Source organism: Scyliorhinus canicula, chromosome 18, assembly GCF_902713615.1.
Source record: "Scyliorhinus canicula chromosome 18, sScyCan1.1, whole genome shotgun sequence".
Classification (NCBI taxonomy): Eukaryota; Metazoa; Chordata; class Chondrichthyes; order Carcharhiniformes; family Scyliorhinidae; genus Scyliorhinus; species Scyliorhinus canicula.
The window spans coordinates 39874341-39893235 of NC_052163.1; the positions used below are offsets into that span (position 1 = coordinate 39874341).

Consider the following 18895-nt stretch of genomic DNA (forward strand, 5'->3'; position numbering starts at 1 on the left):
AGGAATGGGCCGGCTTCGCCCGACACTACAACTTCGAGCACGTTACGTCCAGTCCCCTATACCCCCAATCCAATGGGAAGGCGGAAAAGGGGTCCACATCGTCAAGCGGCTCCTCAGCAAGGCCGCCGCCGACGGCTCAGATTTACATCTTGCTCTGCTAGCCTATCGCTCCGCCCAGCTCTCCACTGACCTGTCGCCTGCTCAGCTACTAATGAACCGCACCCTCAGAACGACGGTGCCATCGATCCTCACTCCCAACCTTGATTATGTCCCTTGCTCCACCGCATGCACACGTCTCAACTGCAGCAGAAAACTTCCTACGAGTCACGGGCTGCTGATCTTCCTGACATCCATCCACGCGACAAGGTTCGCATCCACCTCCCGGATGGTGGCTGGTCTGTGCCTGCTGTTGTTCTAAGGCAGGTGGCCCCCCGCTCCTTCCTGGTCCGCTTACCAGATGGATCCATTTGGCGCCGCAACAGGCGTGTTCTTCGCCTGGTTCCAGGGTTGTCACGGGATCCTCTGACCAGCTCTTTTACTGATCCCACCGTGGACTGTGTGGTGCCTCCGGTCACTCTGCCTGCCCCTGACGGTGCTGCAGCCCTCCCGGCTCCTGATGCGCCAACCATTGCCCCACCCATGAGGCGGTCAACTAGAGTTCGTCACCCACCTCAGAGACTGAACTTATGAACTCTGTACACATGTGGACTTTGTGAACTGTTTTTTTTTTCTATATCCTCCATTGTTGCATTCGTTATCCAGTGATTTGTAAATAGATTCGTTGGTTGTTCCAGTTCATGGTAGTCATCTGCACCAGTCACCTTCCTCTGTAAATAGCCTTGTTCCCTGTATATAGCTTTGTACATATGTCTTCGCACCTCACACGTAGCTAGGTACATTCTCCACACACCCACACTATTTATTATCGCATGCCTATATCAACATTTTTTATAAAAGGGGGAAGTCATAATATACACCAGTGGGTGCAGACACACACTGATGGACACACACAGGGATCAATCAACATGTACAAACACCGCAGCCAATCACCAGTTAGAATACACACACTATAAAGGCAGAGGGCACCACGGTTCCCGCTCATTCTGGGTGCTGCCTGTCAGTGTAACAAGAACTCATCCAGCCCAGCACAGACTTGCACCACGTGCTGAGAGAATCAACTGGTTCGGACAAGGCTTAGGTCTCTAGTTTAAGTTAGCATAATTTAGACCCACGGTCATCGTGTGTTAGTTAGTTAGAAGTAGTTAATAAAATTGAGTTGAACCTTCATCAGTGTTGAAAGTGTCTGTTCATCTCTCGAGTCTACACTAGCCAACAGCTAGTTGCCACCGTACTAGCCACTGGGCAGCACGGTAGCATGGTGGTTAGCATAAATGCTTCACAGCTCCAGGGTCCCAGGTTCGATTCCCGGCTGGGTCACTGTCTGTGTGGAGTCTGCACGTCCTCCCCGTGTGTGCGTGGGTTTCCTCCGGATGCTCCGGTTTCCTCCCACAGTCCAAAGATGTGCGGATTAGGTGGATTGGCCATGCTAAATTGCCCGTAGTGTCCTAAAAAAGTAAGGTTAAGGGGGGGAGGGGGTTGTTGGGTTACGGGTATAGGGTGGATACGTGAGTTTGAGTAGGGTGATCATTGCTCGGCACAACATCGAGGGCCAAAGGGCCTGTTCTGTGCTGTACTGTTCTATGTTCTAACACTTCAGGCCTCACTGCCTGAATTTTTCATCACTGTCCACCATCACCTTGCCTAATTTTGGTTGGTATCACTGAGGAGACTCCTGACCATTTTATTCTTGCAGAAAAGAATTAGAAAGAGAAAGTGTGTCCAAGTATCATAGGCAGCAAGCATCAAAACTGAAATGAATGTTGAGATTCAGAGAGGAAAATTGCAAAGTGCAGGTAACATGCTTATGTAAAATTATATTTTAGATGTTTAATTAGCAAAAATAGCTCATTCCTAATCACAATTATTTGACTATTGTAAAACCCATGCTGATTTCAATCTCTTAATGGATGTAAAGTAACCAAACTAGTTGGTTCTGAAGGACAAGGTTTCTCTTAGAATACTATATATTTTATTTGCAATAGCGAATGTTTCTCTAGAAATGCAGATGGTATTTTCATTGCACAGTGAATTTTTCAAACGCCGCTGCACAAACCACATGTGGTACCTCTTGCTTCCACTTCCCCACCTCCAACTTCCTGTGCAATATGTTGAAGACTGTACGGCTCTGTCCGTATAGTAGGTCATATCCTAGCTCTTTCACAGTAAAAACTTGCAATTTTAGCCACACAAGGTGGTTATGTTTGTTATTCAATTGCATGAAAAAAAAAGCGCATTTGTAAGAAACCATACCCGGAAAAACATGATATTGAGTGCTGAAACTAAAAGATCAGGGTGAACAACTAGGGCTTCTTTGCAAACACAGTTTAAATACATCTCTGCACTGTCAAATTGTTTCTTTTTTAAAAATTTGTAGCCGTAAATGGTGACGGAAGGAAAAAATGTAGATGTCATCAGGATCCACATTCGTGACCAATATCATAATCTGGAAACCGGGCTTTTATCCCAGTCAATCTCCTGCATGTTGCTGTTCGATTCCATTGAAGACACTAAGCAGCACTTTAACAATGGAGTCAAAAGGTTAGTCCAAATGAAGTTATGTTGACACTTTCCCATACTATTTCAGCACTCTCTGTTCACATAAAATAAGTTGTTTACTTTCTGAAGTGTGTCTTGTGAACTTTAATCGTATGACTGGTTCCATCAAAAACAATGCATTTCTTTCAAAAGTTGTAGAATCCTAATTTCCTCAACTGATTCCACTTGAAGATGCTGATTAAAATTGGGGCTCCGACAATTGATTAGTGACTCCCAATGGGATGAAAGGTGGCAAAAATGTGGCACGTAGCAGGCAGTGAAAGGGGTGTGGATTATACTAGAATGGTACAATGATGAAGCTGCTCCATATTGAGAGAACTGCACTGTAAGGGCTCCTACTAGCTCCAATGTGCGAAGCATAGAGTATCTCGGGGGATTGTTACTGTGAAGGATGTGAGTATATTACACAGTTACTGTGATGTCTGTTAAGTTTTATTGCGGTATTTTTTTGAGTGACATGGGCTATATCAGGGCAGTGTGCCTTAATAGATGCCGGAGTATGTCAGAGTATTTTTACATTAGAACATAGACCATACAGTGCAGAAGGAGGCCATTCGGCCCATCGAGCCTGCACCGACCCATTTAAGTCCTCACTTCCACCCAATCCCCGTAACCCAATAACCCCTCCTAACTTTTTGGACACTAAGGGCAATTTAACATGGCCAATCCACCTAACCTGCACATCTTTGGACTGTGGGAGGAAACCGGAGCACCCGGAGGAAACCCACGCAGACACGGGGAGAATGTGCAGACTCCGCACAGACAGTGACCCAGGAGAGAATTGAACCTGGGACCCTGGATCTGTGAAGCCACAGTGCTAATCACTTGTGCTACCCTGCTGCCCTGGGGCATTAGGGCAGATGTTACTGTTAAGAGCGAGTTGTAAGCTGAGAAGGTTTTTTCAAATCAATTTTATAGAGAGGGACAAAAGAGAAAAAACAAGGACATTATGTGACACATTCTGGATAGCATACTTTAGGAAGAATGTCAAGACTTTGGGAGAGGTTGCAGAGGGGATTTGCTACAATAGTATTTCAGTCATGTGGAGACACTAGAAAACATTGAATTCTTCTTAGAGTAAAGAACAGAAGAACTAGGAGCAGGAGTAGGCCATGTGGTCCTTTGAACCTGTTCTGCCATTCAGTGAGATCATGGCAGATCTTTTGTGGACTCAGCTCCACTTTCCCGCCCGAACACCATACCCTTTATTCCTTTATTCTTCAAAAAACTACCTACCTTTATCTTGAAAACATATATTGAAGGAGCCTCAACTGCTTCACTGGGCAGGGAATTCCATAGATTCACAACCCTTTGGGTGAAGAAGTTCCTCCTAAACTCAGTCCTAAATCTACTTCCCCTTATTTTGAGGCTAGTTCTGCTTTCACCCGTCAGTGGAAACAACCTGCCCGCATCTATCCTATCTATTCCCTCCATAATTTTATATGTTTCCAAAATTTCTCCCCGCCTCCTTCTAAATTCCAACAAGTACAGTCCCAGTCTACTCAACCTCTCCTCGTAATCCAACCCCTTCAGCTCTGGATTAAACTAGTGAATCTCCTCTGCACACCCTCCAGCGCCAGTACGTCCTTTCTCGGTAAGGACACAAAAACTCAAAAACAAGAACACAAGTTGTGGCCTCACTAACACCTTATACAGTTGCAGCATAACCCCCCTTGTCTTAAACCCCATCCCTCTACCCTCTATCCATCTTCCTGTACCAGCTTCCCCGGACAGCCGCCGGAATGTGGCGACTAGGGGCTTTTCACAGTAACTTCATTGAAGCCTACTCGTGACAATAAGCGATTTTCATTTTTTCATTTCTAATAACGAAGGGCAAAACTCCATTCGCCTCCTTAATCACCTGCTGCACCTGTAAACCAACTTTTTGCGACTCATGCACTAGGACATCCAGGTCCCTCTGAACAGCAGCATGTTTTAATATTTTGTCATTTAAATAATAATCCCTTTTGCTGTTATTCCTACCATAGAAGAACATATATTTGAAGAGAAATAATTTGCAGGGTTATGGGGAAAAAAGCTAGGATGCGGGACTATATTAACAACTCTTTCAATGGGCATGTTGAGTGGAACGCCCTCCTCTGCTGTAAGATTCTATCACTCCAAAACATACAAGGGTAAAATTCGTAATGGTGTTCAAAATCATAAAGGATTTAGAGAAATTAAATTCGGAAAAACTCGTTTCCAGTGGCAAGAAAGGTTAGTAACAGAAGGACAGGAATTTTAGATAATTGGCAAAGGAACCGGTGATGGTATGAGGAGAAATAATTCAAGAAAGTGAGTTATTATGGTGTGGAATGCACTGTTTGAGAGAGTGATCGGACCAGTATAATGGTAACCTTCAAAATGGATTGAATAAACAGTTGAAAGGGAACCATTTGCATGGCTATGGGAAAAGAGCAGTGGACTAATTGGATAGAATGTTTCAAAGAGCTAACGTGGCAATGTGATCTGAATCACCAGCTTCTCCGCTGCACTCTTCTATGCGTCCTTATGCTTGAGAAAGGTATGACATGATGCTTGAAGACTAAATTTGATTGTTTTCACGGGTGAGATAGGAAATTAATGTCTCGAAAATAGAGGATCAATGGGTGGAAAAGGAGTCAATGGCATTCTTCATCTCTGGGTTTATTTATGAAGTTATTTTTATTCATGCTTGTTGCAGTGAAGAAGCCAGTAGAAGACACTGCAGCAGCATGGGAGGAAAAAGAAGCAGAAGCCACTGGGTCATCACAGGAGCACTGCACAAGAATCAGGGGTAAGTGACATCAATGTGTAAAGTGTGAAGAACGTGTTAACAAAATAATTCACGGCAACAGAAACACTCCCACTGCCTCTACTGAAGGGCCTGATGACAAAGGGTTTGAGGCAGTTTGATGCACAGAAATCTTCTTGAGAAAGAAGGGATTGAGGCCTCAAGAGTACAGATGACTTTCTGACCTTGCACCACACCAATTAGCCTTTATCTCCATAGCCAAACCTCTCAGAAACTATTTTAACTTTTCAGATGTTAGTAATCTCATAACCAGGAATCTAATTATCCCTCTTTCCAGAACTATCCTAGTTTCACTTTAGGTTTATAGATTAAAGAGGAGGTTGACAAACTTGGTGGGAAAGTGAGATTAAGATTATTACTTGGTGTGGAAGTTAGACACCAGCATAGATTTATTGAGTCAAATGGGCTGTTCTCATGTTGCAGTTCAATGTAGACACACACCTAACTCAAGAGCACAGTAAGAAGTCTTGCAACACCAGGTTAAAGTCCAACATGTTTGTTTCAAACACTAGCTTTCGGAGCACTGCTCCTTCCTCAGGATTCACCTACTGAGGAAGGAGCAGTGCTCCGAAAGCTAGTGTTTGAAACGAACATGTTGGACTTTAACCTGGTATTGTAAGACTTCTTACCGTGCTCACCCCAGTCCAACGTCGGCATCTTCACATCCTAACTCAAGAGCATCTGGATGTCTTTCACTTCACAGACTTGATTATTGAACCATCGCAAACAAATTGTAAATCCTTTTGTCTGGTTTGGCAAACTGCCTTCCTGGACAGGTTGACTTGATGAGCCATACCTAATGAGCTCCTGAACCAAACTGTTGAGTTCCATGGGTTTATGATGATAAAGGAATTCATATTTGTATTGTGCAAGACTTGTTCTGTTTCAAACTTTCACTCTGAATCATATTTGGCTGAAATGTAGCAATTCAATATGGAAAGAGCTGAGGCTCATCATTGTTTCAAATATTTATAAAAACATCAATTTGATGATGGATATGGGGAACTCTTCAAGTGAGCCTCCCACTTTTGTATCATCGGCCGCCAATGGGATCTTTAACCAAAGTCAATGGCCATTTGAGTTGCTCACCGGAGAATCTGTCGCAGGTGGTGGTCACCTCCGGCGGGACCGGAAGATCCCGCTGGTGGGAAGGGCCGGAAAATGCCGGCCATTGTTTCTCTTCTGCTCTTTCTCTTACCCGTTTTTCTTGTTTCCCTTTCATATTCTTCCTTCCAACTGCAATTTTCTCAGACTCCTACTTCACCCGAATAATGTCATTCTTTTAATTTAACCAACCCTCTGCTGCTGTAGATCTCTGATGAGAAAATGTTGTAACAAATGAGGCTGCGAGAAAATATTCTTCTGACACTTCTGACTACTTTTCCATTTCCACGGGGACTGGAGACTCCAAGAGTGGGTGTTTGTCACATGTCTCAGTAAAATGTGTTCTACTTTGTTTGATTTGTTTAGCTGGAAGCCCCAGTGTAGCAGTAAATGCGGAGGCTGACGTTCAGCGCAGTGTAAAAGCCATTATACGGGAACTGGATCAAGGACACTCGGGAGTCCAATGCAGTCGAGGTAGGAGATCTGTGGTGTCCGAGGCAACATTTTTTTTTTTTAAATTTAGATTAGCCAATTATTTTTTCCAATTAAGGGGCAATTTAGCGCGGCCAATCCACCTATTATGCACATTTTTGGGTTGTGGGGGCAAAACCCACGCAGACACGGGGAGAACATGCAAACTCCACACGGACAGTGACCCAGAGCCGGGATCGAACCTGGGACCTCAGCGCCGTGAGGCGGTTGTGCTAACCACTAGGCCACCGTGCTGCCCTCGAGGCAACATTTTTAAGGTTACCTGTTAAAGAATAATTAACCAATGCTTAGATCGAATCTCTCGTATAGCTGATTGAAAGATTAATCAGCCATTGATGTAATGCTATAACTGATATTTGGTTGGCAGTCTTATGGTTATGCCTTTTTTATTTCAGGATAACATGTTTAATCTTTAATTTAAACCATAGTTTTATATGTCGCCATGTTTGTACAAAACCCCTTAAATGCGTTTTTAAGCCCATTGTGTTCCTGAACTGATAACCTTGTATAAAACACTGGTTTGGTCTCAGCTGAAGTATTGCATCTAATTCTCGGCATCACACTTTTAGGAAAGATGTGATGGGATTAGAGCAAGCACAGCGAAGACTCACGGTAATGGTTCCAAGGACGAGGAAGTTCAATTACGTGGATAAATTGAAGAAGTTGGAGCTGTTCTCCTGGGAGAGGAGATTTGTTAGAGGTGTTGGGTTTGGATAGAGTGATTCCGGAAATCTGTTCCCGTTGGCAAAAGGGTGGGAATCACAGGACACCAGTTTAAGGCGATTGGAAAAAGAAGCAACAACAACATGACGGAAATCTCTTTAATGCAGCGAATGGTTAGGATCTGGAATGTAGAGTGGGGGCAGATTCAACCGAGGCCTTCAAAAGGGAATTGCATAATTAACTGAATGGGGAAAAATGTGCAGGTCTAAAAGGAAAAGGCACACGAATGGGACGAGGAGAGTTGCTCTTACAGAAAGCTGACATAGACACGATGGGCTGAAGGGCCTTATTCTGCGCTGTAAACATTCTATGATTCTGTGAATTAGAGATCAAGGAACATCAGTTACATATCTAGTAATAAAATGCATGATTCCTTTAACTGAACTGATAATTTCTACAAACTATTTTAAACTTTTTATAAAAATAGAAATTCATGAATAGTACTCACTGATTATTCCTAATGAGGTACCAATTTGCCAATCCAATTCAGCAGCCTTGACCTTTTACCCTTGATAAAGGCAGCTTTAGAATGCTGTGTACAATTTTAAATGGCCTGCTTTTAAAAAGTGCATGGGCAGCACTGGGGAACAGTGGTTAGCACTGCTGCCTTACAGCGCCAGGGACCCGGGTTCAATTCCGGCCTTGGGTTACTATCTGTGTGGAGTTTGCACTTTCTGTCCGTGTCTGCGTGGGTTTCCTCAGGGTGATCCAGTTTCCTCCCACAGTCCAAAGATGTGCAGGCTAAGTGGATTGGCCATGATAAATTGTCCCTTAGTGTCCAAAAAAAAGTTGTGCAGGTTAGGTTAAAGTAGTTATTGGGATAGGGCAAGGGACTGAGCTTAGGTGGAGAACTCTTTCAGCGGGTCGGTGCAGACTCGATGGGCCGAATGGTCGCTGCACGTAGACATTCTATGATCATTGGCAAGTGTTCTGCACAGAGTGCTCAGGTTCACGCTGAGGCGAAGGGGGTGAAAACGTAGTTTGTATTGTATATTGAGGAAAAGAAAATGGGGCAGTGGGGTCACATTATCCAATTCCTCAAAATGGTAACACGTGGATAATATTTTTTTTAATTTGAGGGGAAATTTAGCATGGCCAATCCAGCTGCCCTGTACATTTTTGGACTGTGGGGGTGACACCCACACAGACCCGGGGAGAATGTTCAAACTCCACGTGAACAGTCACCCGGAGCCGGCATCGAACCCGGATCCTCAACGCCGTGCGGCATTGCGCTACCTTGCACCTGGATGATATAAGTTTAATCAGGTTCTTTAACTTGTACCATGAACAAACTAGCATGTTAATCTTAATAATTAGTGAACCTCAAATAAGGCTGCAGGTTGGAGGATATTGGGCGGGAGAATCCCTGGGGGGGGGGGGGGGGGGGGGGGGGTGGCGTGAATCCTGCTCCGACGCCAGCTGCCGTATTCTCTGGTGTTGGTTTTCGGGCGGGGGCAGGGTTTACGCCACGCCGGTGGCAGCGCCCCCCCCCCCCCCCCCCCCCGGGCAATTCTCCGGGCCCCGATGGGCTGAGCGGCCGTCAGCTCCTGGCCAGTCCCGCTGGCGTGGGACATGGTCCCACACAGCGGGACCTAGCTGGTAGGCCTTCTAGTAGAGTCCTCGAGGGGGTTGCAGGGGGATCTGGCCCGGGGGGGTTGGGGGGGGGGTGTCGTGGTGGCCTGGCCCGCGATTGGGGACCACCGATCTGCGGGCGGGCCTGTGCCATGGGTGCACTCCTTCCTTCCGCGCCGGCCTCTGTAGGGCTCTGCCATGGCCGGTGGGGAGAAGAAACCTCTGCGCAGGAACACGCCGGCCGGTCTGCGCATGCGAGGAGCCAGGCCGGTGATTCTGCACATGCGCCAATTCGCACCGGCCCTTCGGCGCCGGAGGATTCTGCTACTTCCGGTTGGCCCGACGCCAGAGTGGTTCGCTCTGTTCTTGGCGCCGGTGTCGGGCCATCCCACCAAGTGCAGGAGAATCACGCCCATTATTTTAAAGCCCTCAGTTGTCTTAGTACAATCCAAAGTTTAGAAAGACAGAACTACATGATGTAATTTGCTGGAACCATTCGGTACTTCTCACTCCAATTCCTGTTCCTTATTGTTTAAACTTGTACAGAGTATAAATACGTATTTTTAAAGCTGAAAAGTCATGGAATTTATTGTATAATTATGTGCAGATATATTTATACCTTGGGTATAAGACAAATAGTCAGGTAAACGAACAAGGAAAACCCAGGTACAGCATCTGGGTTACACAGGCAATTGCACTATAGCATAATTTCTTCTCCCTTTTATTCCCTTCTAGTGATTCCTGCCCCTAAATGCATCTCAGTTCATTATAATGAATCTGCCTCAGACTAACAAGCCATTAAGTACAGATTCCCTATGCTGGTTCAAAGCATGTGTAAAATTAAGCCTTTAGATGAAGCAGAATATGTCATTTTCTTGTGTTTGGTGCTGTATTTTGAAGGTATTTTGCTTTTACCTCATTGAGGTCAGTGAGCACCGTGCTTTCATTTAAACACTTTTTTAATGGCATCAGTCTAAGTCGCATCGAAAAACTTCCTTAATCGCATGTATTTAAACATGCAGTGGTTAATGTGCATGAATGTTGATCAAATGGCTTGAAACTTTAAATATGTTGTTCAGGTCACGTGTTTTCCTCACGGACCCTGATTGTTCACACCTATCTCTGTTTTTTTAGGACCGTTTTACTTTCTGCCGTTCTGACGGGAAAATTGGCAGTCCATCCTCTGCTATAAATACATTTAGTTGAATGCTTGTAAATAATAAAACCATTGTATTTATTTTTTTCTACAGGGATGTGTAGATGGACATTACATAAGAAGACTGAACGAGACCCGTACAACAACATTTTTCTGGTCAAAATTCTTATTCGTGAACTGGAACTGGTGAGAATTTATTGGAAAGAAAACGTGTGATTTTCCAGTAATTGTGAAGGACTGATATACCCTGGTGTTCTGTGGAGACGGATCCTTGAACCACCTTGCATAGAAGCAAGCTGCACCTGCAGTACCCTACCAGTTGTCATTGAACTTAGCAGCAGCATTTTGTAAAGATGTTGGTTTTGAAACTTTGGGTGGTTTAAGGGAGTAGAGACACTTCTCTCTGATATTACCACAATGTTCATTGTGAATGAGACATTTTCCCTTGAATTCAAATGTTCTCCCACCTACCGGCTTCATAAATAGTCAAAGGTCTGATTCCCCAAGTCAGGCGATGTCTGGACAAAAACTACAACTGCATCCATGGCTCCCCCTGATTGCTCAAACTGATACTCATCACATTGGCTGCTGTTTGGGCATTGGATAAAGATAGTGGCGTGAAGCAGAACGTTTTAAATTAACAACAGAAGCATGCGTCCCAAAACTAGAGGGGCAGAGGTCAATGGTGATGGCGATGCTAAGGCATTAGTTGCCAGAGGAGATGCAAGCCAAAGGCTCAAGTATGAAAATAAAGTGAAAATCGCTTATTGTCACGAGTAGGCTTCAATGAAGTTACTGTGAAAAGCCCCTAGTCGCCACATTCAGGCTCCTGTTCGGGGAGGCTGGTACGGGAATTGAACCGTGCTGCTGGCCTGCCTGGGTCTGCTTTAAAATCCCAGCAATTTAGCCCAGTGTGCTAAACCAGCCCCTTCATATTTGGGGTAAGGAGTGTAGGAGTGTAGCCTGGTTGCCAGTATCATGACATAAACTCTCAAGTCAGACTGTTCCCTCAGATAAAATTTGATCAAACTGGCGGTGTTGCTGAATCATGTGAACTTTAGTATTTGAACATAGGTCAGTAAAATTGGAGTCTGTATGCAACACCTTAAGGGCATATAATGGGCAAGAAATGTGCTGCAAGGCACAACAAAATCAGAGTGTGTGGTCAGAGATCTTTCTCTGTTGGTGGGAATATTTCCTCTTATTTGTAGCAAAATCATTTATATTCTATTTTATACATAAATTTATGATGTTGATATAAGTAGAAATGGGGGGAACGTTCCCTTTCACCCCATACCTGCAAGTTTGAGGTTGAAGATACTTTTAAGGGGTAGATTGCAATGTCCATATGCACCTATTGACTACACAGAACATACGTTGATCCTCTGTATTGCATGTGTAAAACCCATCTATTTCCCATTGATGTCATCCTTTTGAACACAAAACTCTATATTTCATATAGAAAACTTCATAATCGATAAAGTAAAAATATTAGCCACATTTAATTTGTTATAATAATAATTGCTTATTATCACAAGTAGGCTTCAATGAAGTTACTGTGAAAAGCCCCTAGCCGCCACATTCCAGCGCCTGTTCGGGGAGGCTGATATGGGAATTGAACCCACGCTGCTGGCCTGGTTCTGCATTACAAGCCAGCTGTTTAGCCTATTGTGCTAAATCAGCGCCTGCTAAGCCAGCCCCCTGGTGGTCTGATGCTTAAGAAGTATTGGGCAGGATTCTCCCATCCCGCAGCAGAGTGTCCACGCCGTCGTAAACGCCATCGCGTTTTACGACGGCATGAACGGGCCGCTGCCAGAAGTAATTCTGGTCCCTACAGGGGGCCAGCACATCGCTGGAGCGGTTCACGCCGCTCCAGCTGCCGATCCTGGCGCGAACTGGGCGCCGCGGGATCCACGCATGCGCAGTGGCCTCCTTCAACGTGTCGGTCCCGACGCAACATGGCGCAGGAGTGCAGGGGCTGACGCGTAGGAAAAGAGGCCGGGGGACAGAGAGGCCAGCCCGCCGATCGGTGGTCGGAGCTCCCTCTCTTCTCCCCCCCCCCCCCCTCCCCCCACAGGCCGCCAACTGACCCTTGCATGCAGAGTTCCCGCCGGCTGCGAGCAAGTGTGGACGGCACCGGCAGGACTAAGCATTTTAACTGCGGCGGGACGGACGGGAATCGGCGGACCGGTGCCGCGCCAAACACGCACTGCGGAGAATCAAGTGCCAGCGTCGGGGCGGCGTGGCCCAGTCACGGGGATTCTCCGGCCCGGTCCCCGGCTGAGAGAATCCCGCTCATTAAGTCTTGAATCTCATAATGACTGAATTTTCTTTTAACAGGCAAAGGAAAACAATAAGCACTACATTCTACCGTTACTGAGCATCTTAATGTATGCTATTATTCAGGTGGGTACAGGATGAAATCTGCTCAATATTTGCTGTGCAGGATAAATGTAGTATAAATACTTTTGACTGAATATTAATACTTTTGACCAAATTTAATTTTAAAGTTTTTATTTAGCATACAAGTTTAATATGAGCCTATTTTAAACATCAGTGGTATCTCCATATTCATTGTATTAGGAAAACAAAGGTAGTTTTATGGTATTTATATTTGTATTGGTAAATATTAGAAATAAGGTGTAGTTTTAAGTGGATTTAATTTGATGTTTCTGTGTTTGGAAAGGTAAAATCAATAGTTAGATTCATGCTGGACAAAGGTGTTTGTATGTGTAGGGGTTGGTTTCAATTCCAACTGTGATTTTATTGTGCACAGAGAGGGCTACAAAGTATAGAGTGAATAGGCCAGCAGATGTATGTGAGCATTGCTGAATTTTATTGTAGTTGAAGACAGGACACTGGGGAATGAACATCTCTCAACTTTGCCAGAAGACAGATTGGACAGGCTAAAAACTGCAAAGAGGCAGACGTCCTAAAGAGCCAGTTACTGTCCAGATAACTTGGGAATTGGGACAGAAAGAATGTCTTAAGATGATTGAAGGTAAGGGAACAAATACCAAGGTATTCAGAAGAGTTCAAGAGCTCAGTGTTCTGAGTTAAAGTCACTATTATAGTAACCAGATTTAAATTAGGAAAGTAGACTTCAGAGATGAGTCAAATAGGGCAGCACGGTGGCGCAGTGGTTAGCACTGCTGTCTCACGGCGCCGAGGTCCCAGGTTCGATCCCGGCTCTGGGTCACTGTCCGTGTGGAGTTTTCACATTCTCCCCGTGTCTGCGTGGGTTTCACCCCCATAACCCAAAGATGTGCAGGGTAGGTGGATTGGCCACGCTAAATTGCCCCTTAAAATTGAAAAAATTAATTGGGCGCTCTAAATTTATTAAAAAAAAAGAGATGAGTCAAATGTTTGATGCCATTTAATACAGTCTGGGAGTCGAGAGTTAAAGCAATTGTGAACATTTTGTACAGCAGTCAAGATAAAGAAATCCTAAAGGTGGTAGAGTAAAATCTGGATTGGATTTGCTTTTAGAAGTGGAGCAGAAGCTTTATGGAGCATGAAGATTTGTTTTAAAATGTCATTTGGAAACCCTGGTCTGGATTTTGGAATGCCAATTGCTACGGGAAAGTTAGGGGTAGAGTTTGGAAACTCTTATGTGACAATCATCTGGGAGATTCTGAGGAGAAATTCATAGACACCAACTTGGGTTCAGAGCAGCTTGTGTATATTTAACCACAGAAAATCTGTGTGCTTAAATGGACTCTGTGGCAATGAGACCATTGTAGTCTAAAATGTACTTTGTAATCTGTGTTAATCTTAAAATCATAGAACATAGAACAATGAACAGTACAGCACAGAACAGGCCCTTCGGCCCTCGATGTTGTGCCGAGCAATGATCACCCTACTCAAACCCACGTATCCACCCTATACCCGTAACCCAACAACCCCCCCCCCCCCCAACCTTACTTTTTAGGACACTACGGGCAATTTAGCATGGCCAATCCACCTAACCCGCACATCTTTGGACTGTGGGAGGAAACCGGAGCACCCGGAGGAAACCCACGCACACACGGGGAGGACGTGCAGACTCCACACAGACAGTGACCCAGCCGGGAATTGAACCTGGGACCCTGGAGCTGTGAAATATTTGTTGGGCTAAGGGGGAGTAAAGGAGTATTGTATTATAATCCATTATTTTCATGTTTAATAAAAAAAGACATCTTGTTGAAACTATTGAGCGGTCCTGTGACTCTCTTCCTCCATATTTTATTTTAAAAAGTAAGTTATGGGGTGGGATTCTCCGTCCCGCCGCATCCATTTTCTGGTGTGGCGCCCCCGCTGGCAGCAGGATCCTCCGTACTAGCAGCCGGCCTATGGGGTTTCCCATTGTGAGCACCTCCACGCTATCGGGAAATCCGTGGGCGTGAGATTGCTGCCGGCGAAAGGGAGGATCACGCTGATGGAGAATCCAGCCCATGGTCTTTTGAGCCCGGGTTCCATTCTGGAATCTTCCGGTCCAGTTATAATATCAACTGAGATCGTAACAATTGCTGCATGGGACAGATTTAACCCCAGCAGTGTTGTTTTGAAAATCTATCCCGGAGGAATTGACTTAAGAAATTAAGGGGCAAATTCTGCTCAAAACACTGCTTTAACACTTTACCATCGGACCTCTACAAATGTCACAATTCGGAGTTTGTTTACAACTCATGAAGGCTCTCAATGATTATTTGAGATATGCAAAGGCCTTTTTCTATTAAAAAAAAATTGACCAATAAGAATCTCTTTTGGGGATCGCACGGTACACGTCACATTGGAAGATTAGCTCCTTTGAAAGACCTGTACTCAAGACACAGAGGGAGGGACAGTTGGAGGCAGGGTCACCAGCAACCTGGTCTCATGTAACTCCTAATAATGGCTGAAAACAGGGGTCTTAGCTGCTGGTAGTTCATTACCCATTGTAGAAAGGAACAGTGGCGATGTGAGTGGATGACATCAAAAGGAATGCCTTCCAGGTTTGCTTCTGTGATAGATAAGAATCTGTTATGCAAACTCAGTGGATAACTCCTGAAACGATTGAATAACATACCAGGAAGTAATTTGCCCTGTTTTTTAAACTGTCCAGCCTACTGAGCAGGAATGTTATATTATCTTTCTAAAGCTGCATTTCAAAACATAGAGTTATGATGTACTGAAAGAATAAAGAGTTCTCTAAGTAATTCTGTCTGCTTAGACAGACAGCTTTCATCATTTGTGCTTTTATTTTGATATAATATCCAATGAAGTCAGATAAAAATGCATTAAAATTGTCACGTACTCAGGCACGGAGGTTGTTTACAAAAACTGTGCACCATTTTATCTGAGCAAGCAAGCTGTGTATAGACTCCACTCTAATGATGTATTTGATGTAGTTGGGCTGGAGTCAATTTATTTTAAAAGAAGTACACAGGTATAAATTGCATGTCCAAAACCTCTGACATTTCAAAAGTGCAGATATATTGGAATGGTAAGATGCAGTCTTTGGAAATTCAATTGTAAGCAATCCTTTACAAAACCTGCCTGAAATGCAAATGTCTCAAGCCTTGTAAAAATTGTGGACGCTAATTGACTTGGTTTTTGAAACAGGTTTGTTAGATTGATGTGTGCAGGTTTCTAGTTTGTTTGGGGATGTCTGAAGAAGGATTGTAATTAAGATATTGCACTGTACTTCCAAGAACTGTTCTTATTTTAAGTACTATAATTACATTAACATAAAAAACCTTGCATTTATATACAAACGTTTGTATCCTCAGAATCACCAAGGTGTTTTACAAACAATAAATTACTGTTTAAGTGCCATCGCTGTTCTGATATAGACAAAAGTGGCAGCCAGTTTGTCCACTGTAATGTCCAGATAGCATTCACATAATGGTCAGTTAATCTGTTTTTGGCAGCATTGGCTGAGGGGGAGAAGTGAGTTGGCACCCAATAGAGGGACATGCCTCTATGAATGGTGCCACAGGATTTTTGTACATCCACTTCAGTAAGTAGACAGTTTCAGCGACACCCTAAAGAAAGACTGGGGGCGGGATCCATTGTCTGGTGCAGCACACCCCAGCCAGCAGCGGGATTCTCCGTCCTGGCAGCCGGCCAATGGGGTTTCCCATTGCGGGCACACCTACGCTGTCGGGAAATCCGCGGGCGTGAATACTGCCGATGGAGAATTCAGCCTTGCGTCTCCGACACTGCATTTCTCAACCATTTGCCTTCTTGGAATAATTGCTGACTTTGCAATATTATTATGTTTCTGAGCTTAAAGGTGCTGGTGGTCCTCCATTTGCAGTTGAGAGCGTGAAGCATATTTCTGAACTGTAATTTTATGGAGGGGACAACAAAAGCAAAATCCAAGACTTCTGCAGAATGTAAATCCCAGTTGCATATTGCAGTCCCCAGCACATTAAAAGCCACCTTTCAAGTTCACTTGGTTCTGCTTCATTGTCTTTTCAGTGTCTTTAGGTTCTGCTTCTCAAGCTTGTGTCTTCTGTGGCCACCATTTCGCTTGATGAATTTGTTAAGTTACTTGTTCAAACAAAATAAGTGAAAAGGTGCTTAAATATTCTACAATTAGCACAAAATTTCAAAAAATTCCTTTGCTCATGAACTGTTTTCCTTTTCAGGCACCGTATATCCCTGATGATCTTCACGAAAAAGCATACAAATTTTGCAAAAGGCTGCTATCCTTCCCTAAACCCTACTGCACCATTGCACACGAATATGCAGCTATGTTAAAAGCTGAAAGAAAAGCGCCAGGTTTGTGAACACACTCTAAATGATGAATGAAATCCTTTAGGTTTTGGAGGATGCAAGTATTAAAATCAATTACTTCAACCTGGAGCTTCCCTGTGAGTGTAGGTGTAAGCACTGGCTGGTGGGTGGGTGCTGGGGGTGGGGGGGGGGCAAGTGTCAGGGCAATATAATGTGTCCTTCCCTCCCCCCAATCCAAATTACAGAATTCCACAGGTTATCCTTCCAAACTCCACAAATACCTGTGCCCCAGCTTGTAGAAAAAGCAGTTTCTAACAGTCTCCTATTACCATCCCGGACCAGCCTCCAACAATGACTGGGATATTGGACAGAAACCTCAATATTTTATTTTAATTTTGGAAGACTGTGAGCAAAGGATACCTCGCTCTGGGAGTGACTTCACGCAAAAATAGAGATATGGTACTCAAACAAACTTTATTGTCAACACTGTATTAAAATATCTTTAATATCACACAAGAAAGTAGCTTCCCCCTTAAACAATGCTAATCAGTACAGTGACACAATAACCCTTAACTGCTATCTTTACTTCTACTCAAACAACAGGACCATCTCGGATCTCCACCCACTCTTAAATACAGCAAGCAGTCCCAGGCGTACTTGCTTAAGCGATGTTCTTTAAGATTGTTTTAAGAGATAGCCATGAATCCTGTCAGAACAATGCAGGATCCCTGACTGAAGTCTTCAGAAACTGTCTTCGTTGTTTGACTTCCAGAAAACCCACTGGACAATCTCTGCTTCACTGCTAAAATGTCTGATACTCTAGCTCCATCCCATTTGTTGCATCATCTTACCAGGCTGAAACACAGCTCCCAGCGCCTCAATCGCAGCAGGTGCCAGCTTGGAGATGAATCGCGATGCCCGCCCTTCCAAATCGGCGTCATTGGGACAAGCAGCGCCATAGTTGTGACCGCGGTCGCATCTCATGATCGGACCCACCCACCACGCTCTGCCTCCGATGGGCCGGCTTCCCGATGGCACGGTCCACATGTGGCCTCAACAGTCGTGAGTCTGGTGTGGCAGCTGCGGAGAGAGAGAGAGAGACCATACAGACGGTGTCCAGCACCACCATACATCGCTGACAGTCGTGCCGCTGGCCGGGGGAGGGGGGGGGCTTCTGCCAGGGCTGGGGGGAGTTATGGGGGTGGCTGGGCGGTGGGCTGTGGGGTCAGGGTGGAATTGGCACCATCCTTTTGGGCATGATTGGTGTGTGTGGGGGGGTATACGCTTGGCTGTAGCTTGTCAGCGCTGTGCGTGTCCAGCACGGACCCAACGATTCTCACCGTTTTTCCGCGGGTGTTTCACGCAGCGGCGACGGTGCTAGCCCCTCACTGGTAGCGGAATCTGTGCGGATGTGGCTCTGATTTTTCCGTCATGGTACTCCACGGATCCTCCATTGATGTCAGCACTTAGACACAGGAACGGAGAATCCAGCCCAATGTCTCTAATTAAATACTCCACAGGGAACCTCCTTAATCCAAACAAAAAACCATCAGCCCAAGCTTTTATGATGCTTTAATTGTACCTCTGGCTCCCAAAAAAAACCTTGAGACCAGGATCTAACGCAATCTCGCACGATGTTGCGATGTAAATCCCACCCATTGTGGGTGGGATCACTT

At 44.8% G+C, this 18895-nt stretch overlaps 1 protein-coding gene across 2 annotated transcripts in view; it reads left to right on the forward strand.

Annotated features, from left to right (window-relative positions):
• The window catches only part of LOC119953621 (phosphoinositide 3-kinase regulatory subunit 6-like), a 165279-nt gene that overhangs the window by 77166 nt on the left and 69218 nt on the right, over window positions 1-18895 (forward strand). Inside the window, exons 2-7 of one of the 2 annotated variants that reach the window (XM_038778069.1) lie at window positions 2495-2658; window positions 5360-5451; window positions 6941-7048; window positions 10612-10703; window positions 12858-12923; window positions 17132-17264. In XM_038778069.1, the coding sequence (XP_038633997.1) occupies window positions 2501-2658; window positions 5360-5451; window positions 6941-7048; window positions 10612-10703; window positions 12858-12923; window positions 17132-17264 (649 nt within the window). In that variant the 5' untranslated portion in view covers window positions 2495-2500. Of the gene's footprint in view, window positions 1-2494; window positions 2659-5359; window positions 5453-6940; window positions 7049-10611; window positions 10704-12857; window positions 12924-17131; window positions 17265-18895 lie in introns of those variants that run through there. The other variant, XM_038778071.1, reaches the window with a different exon arrangement.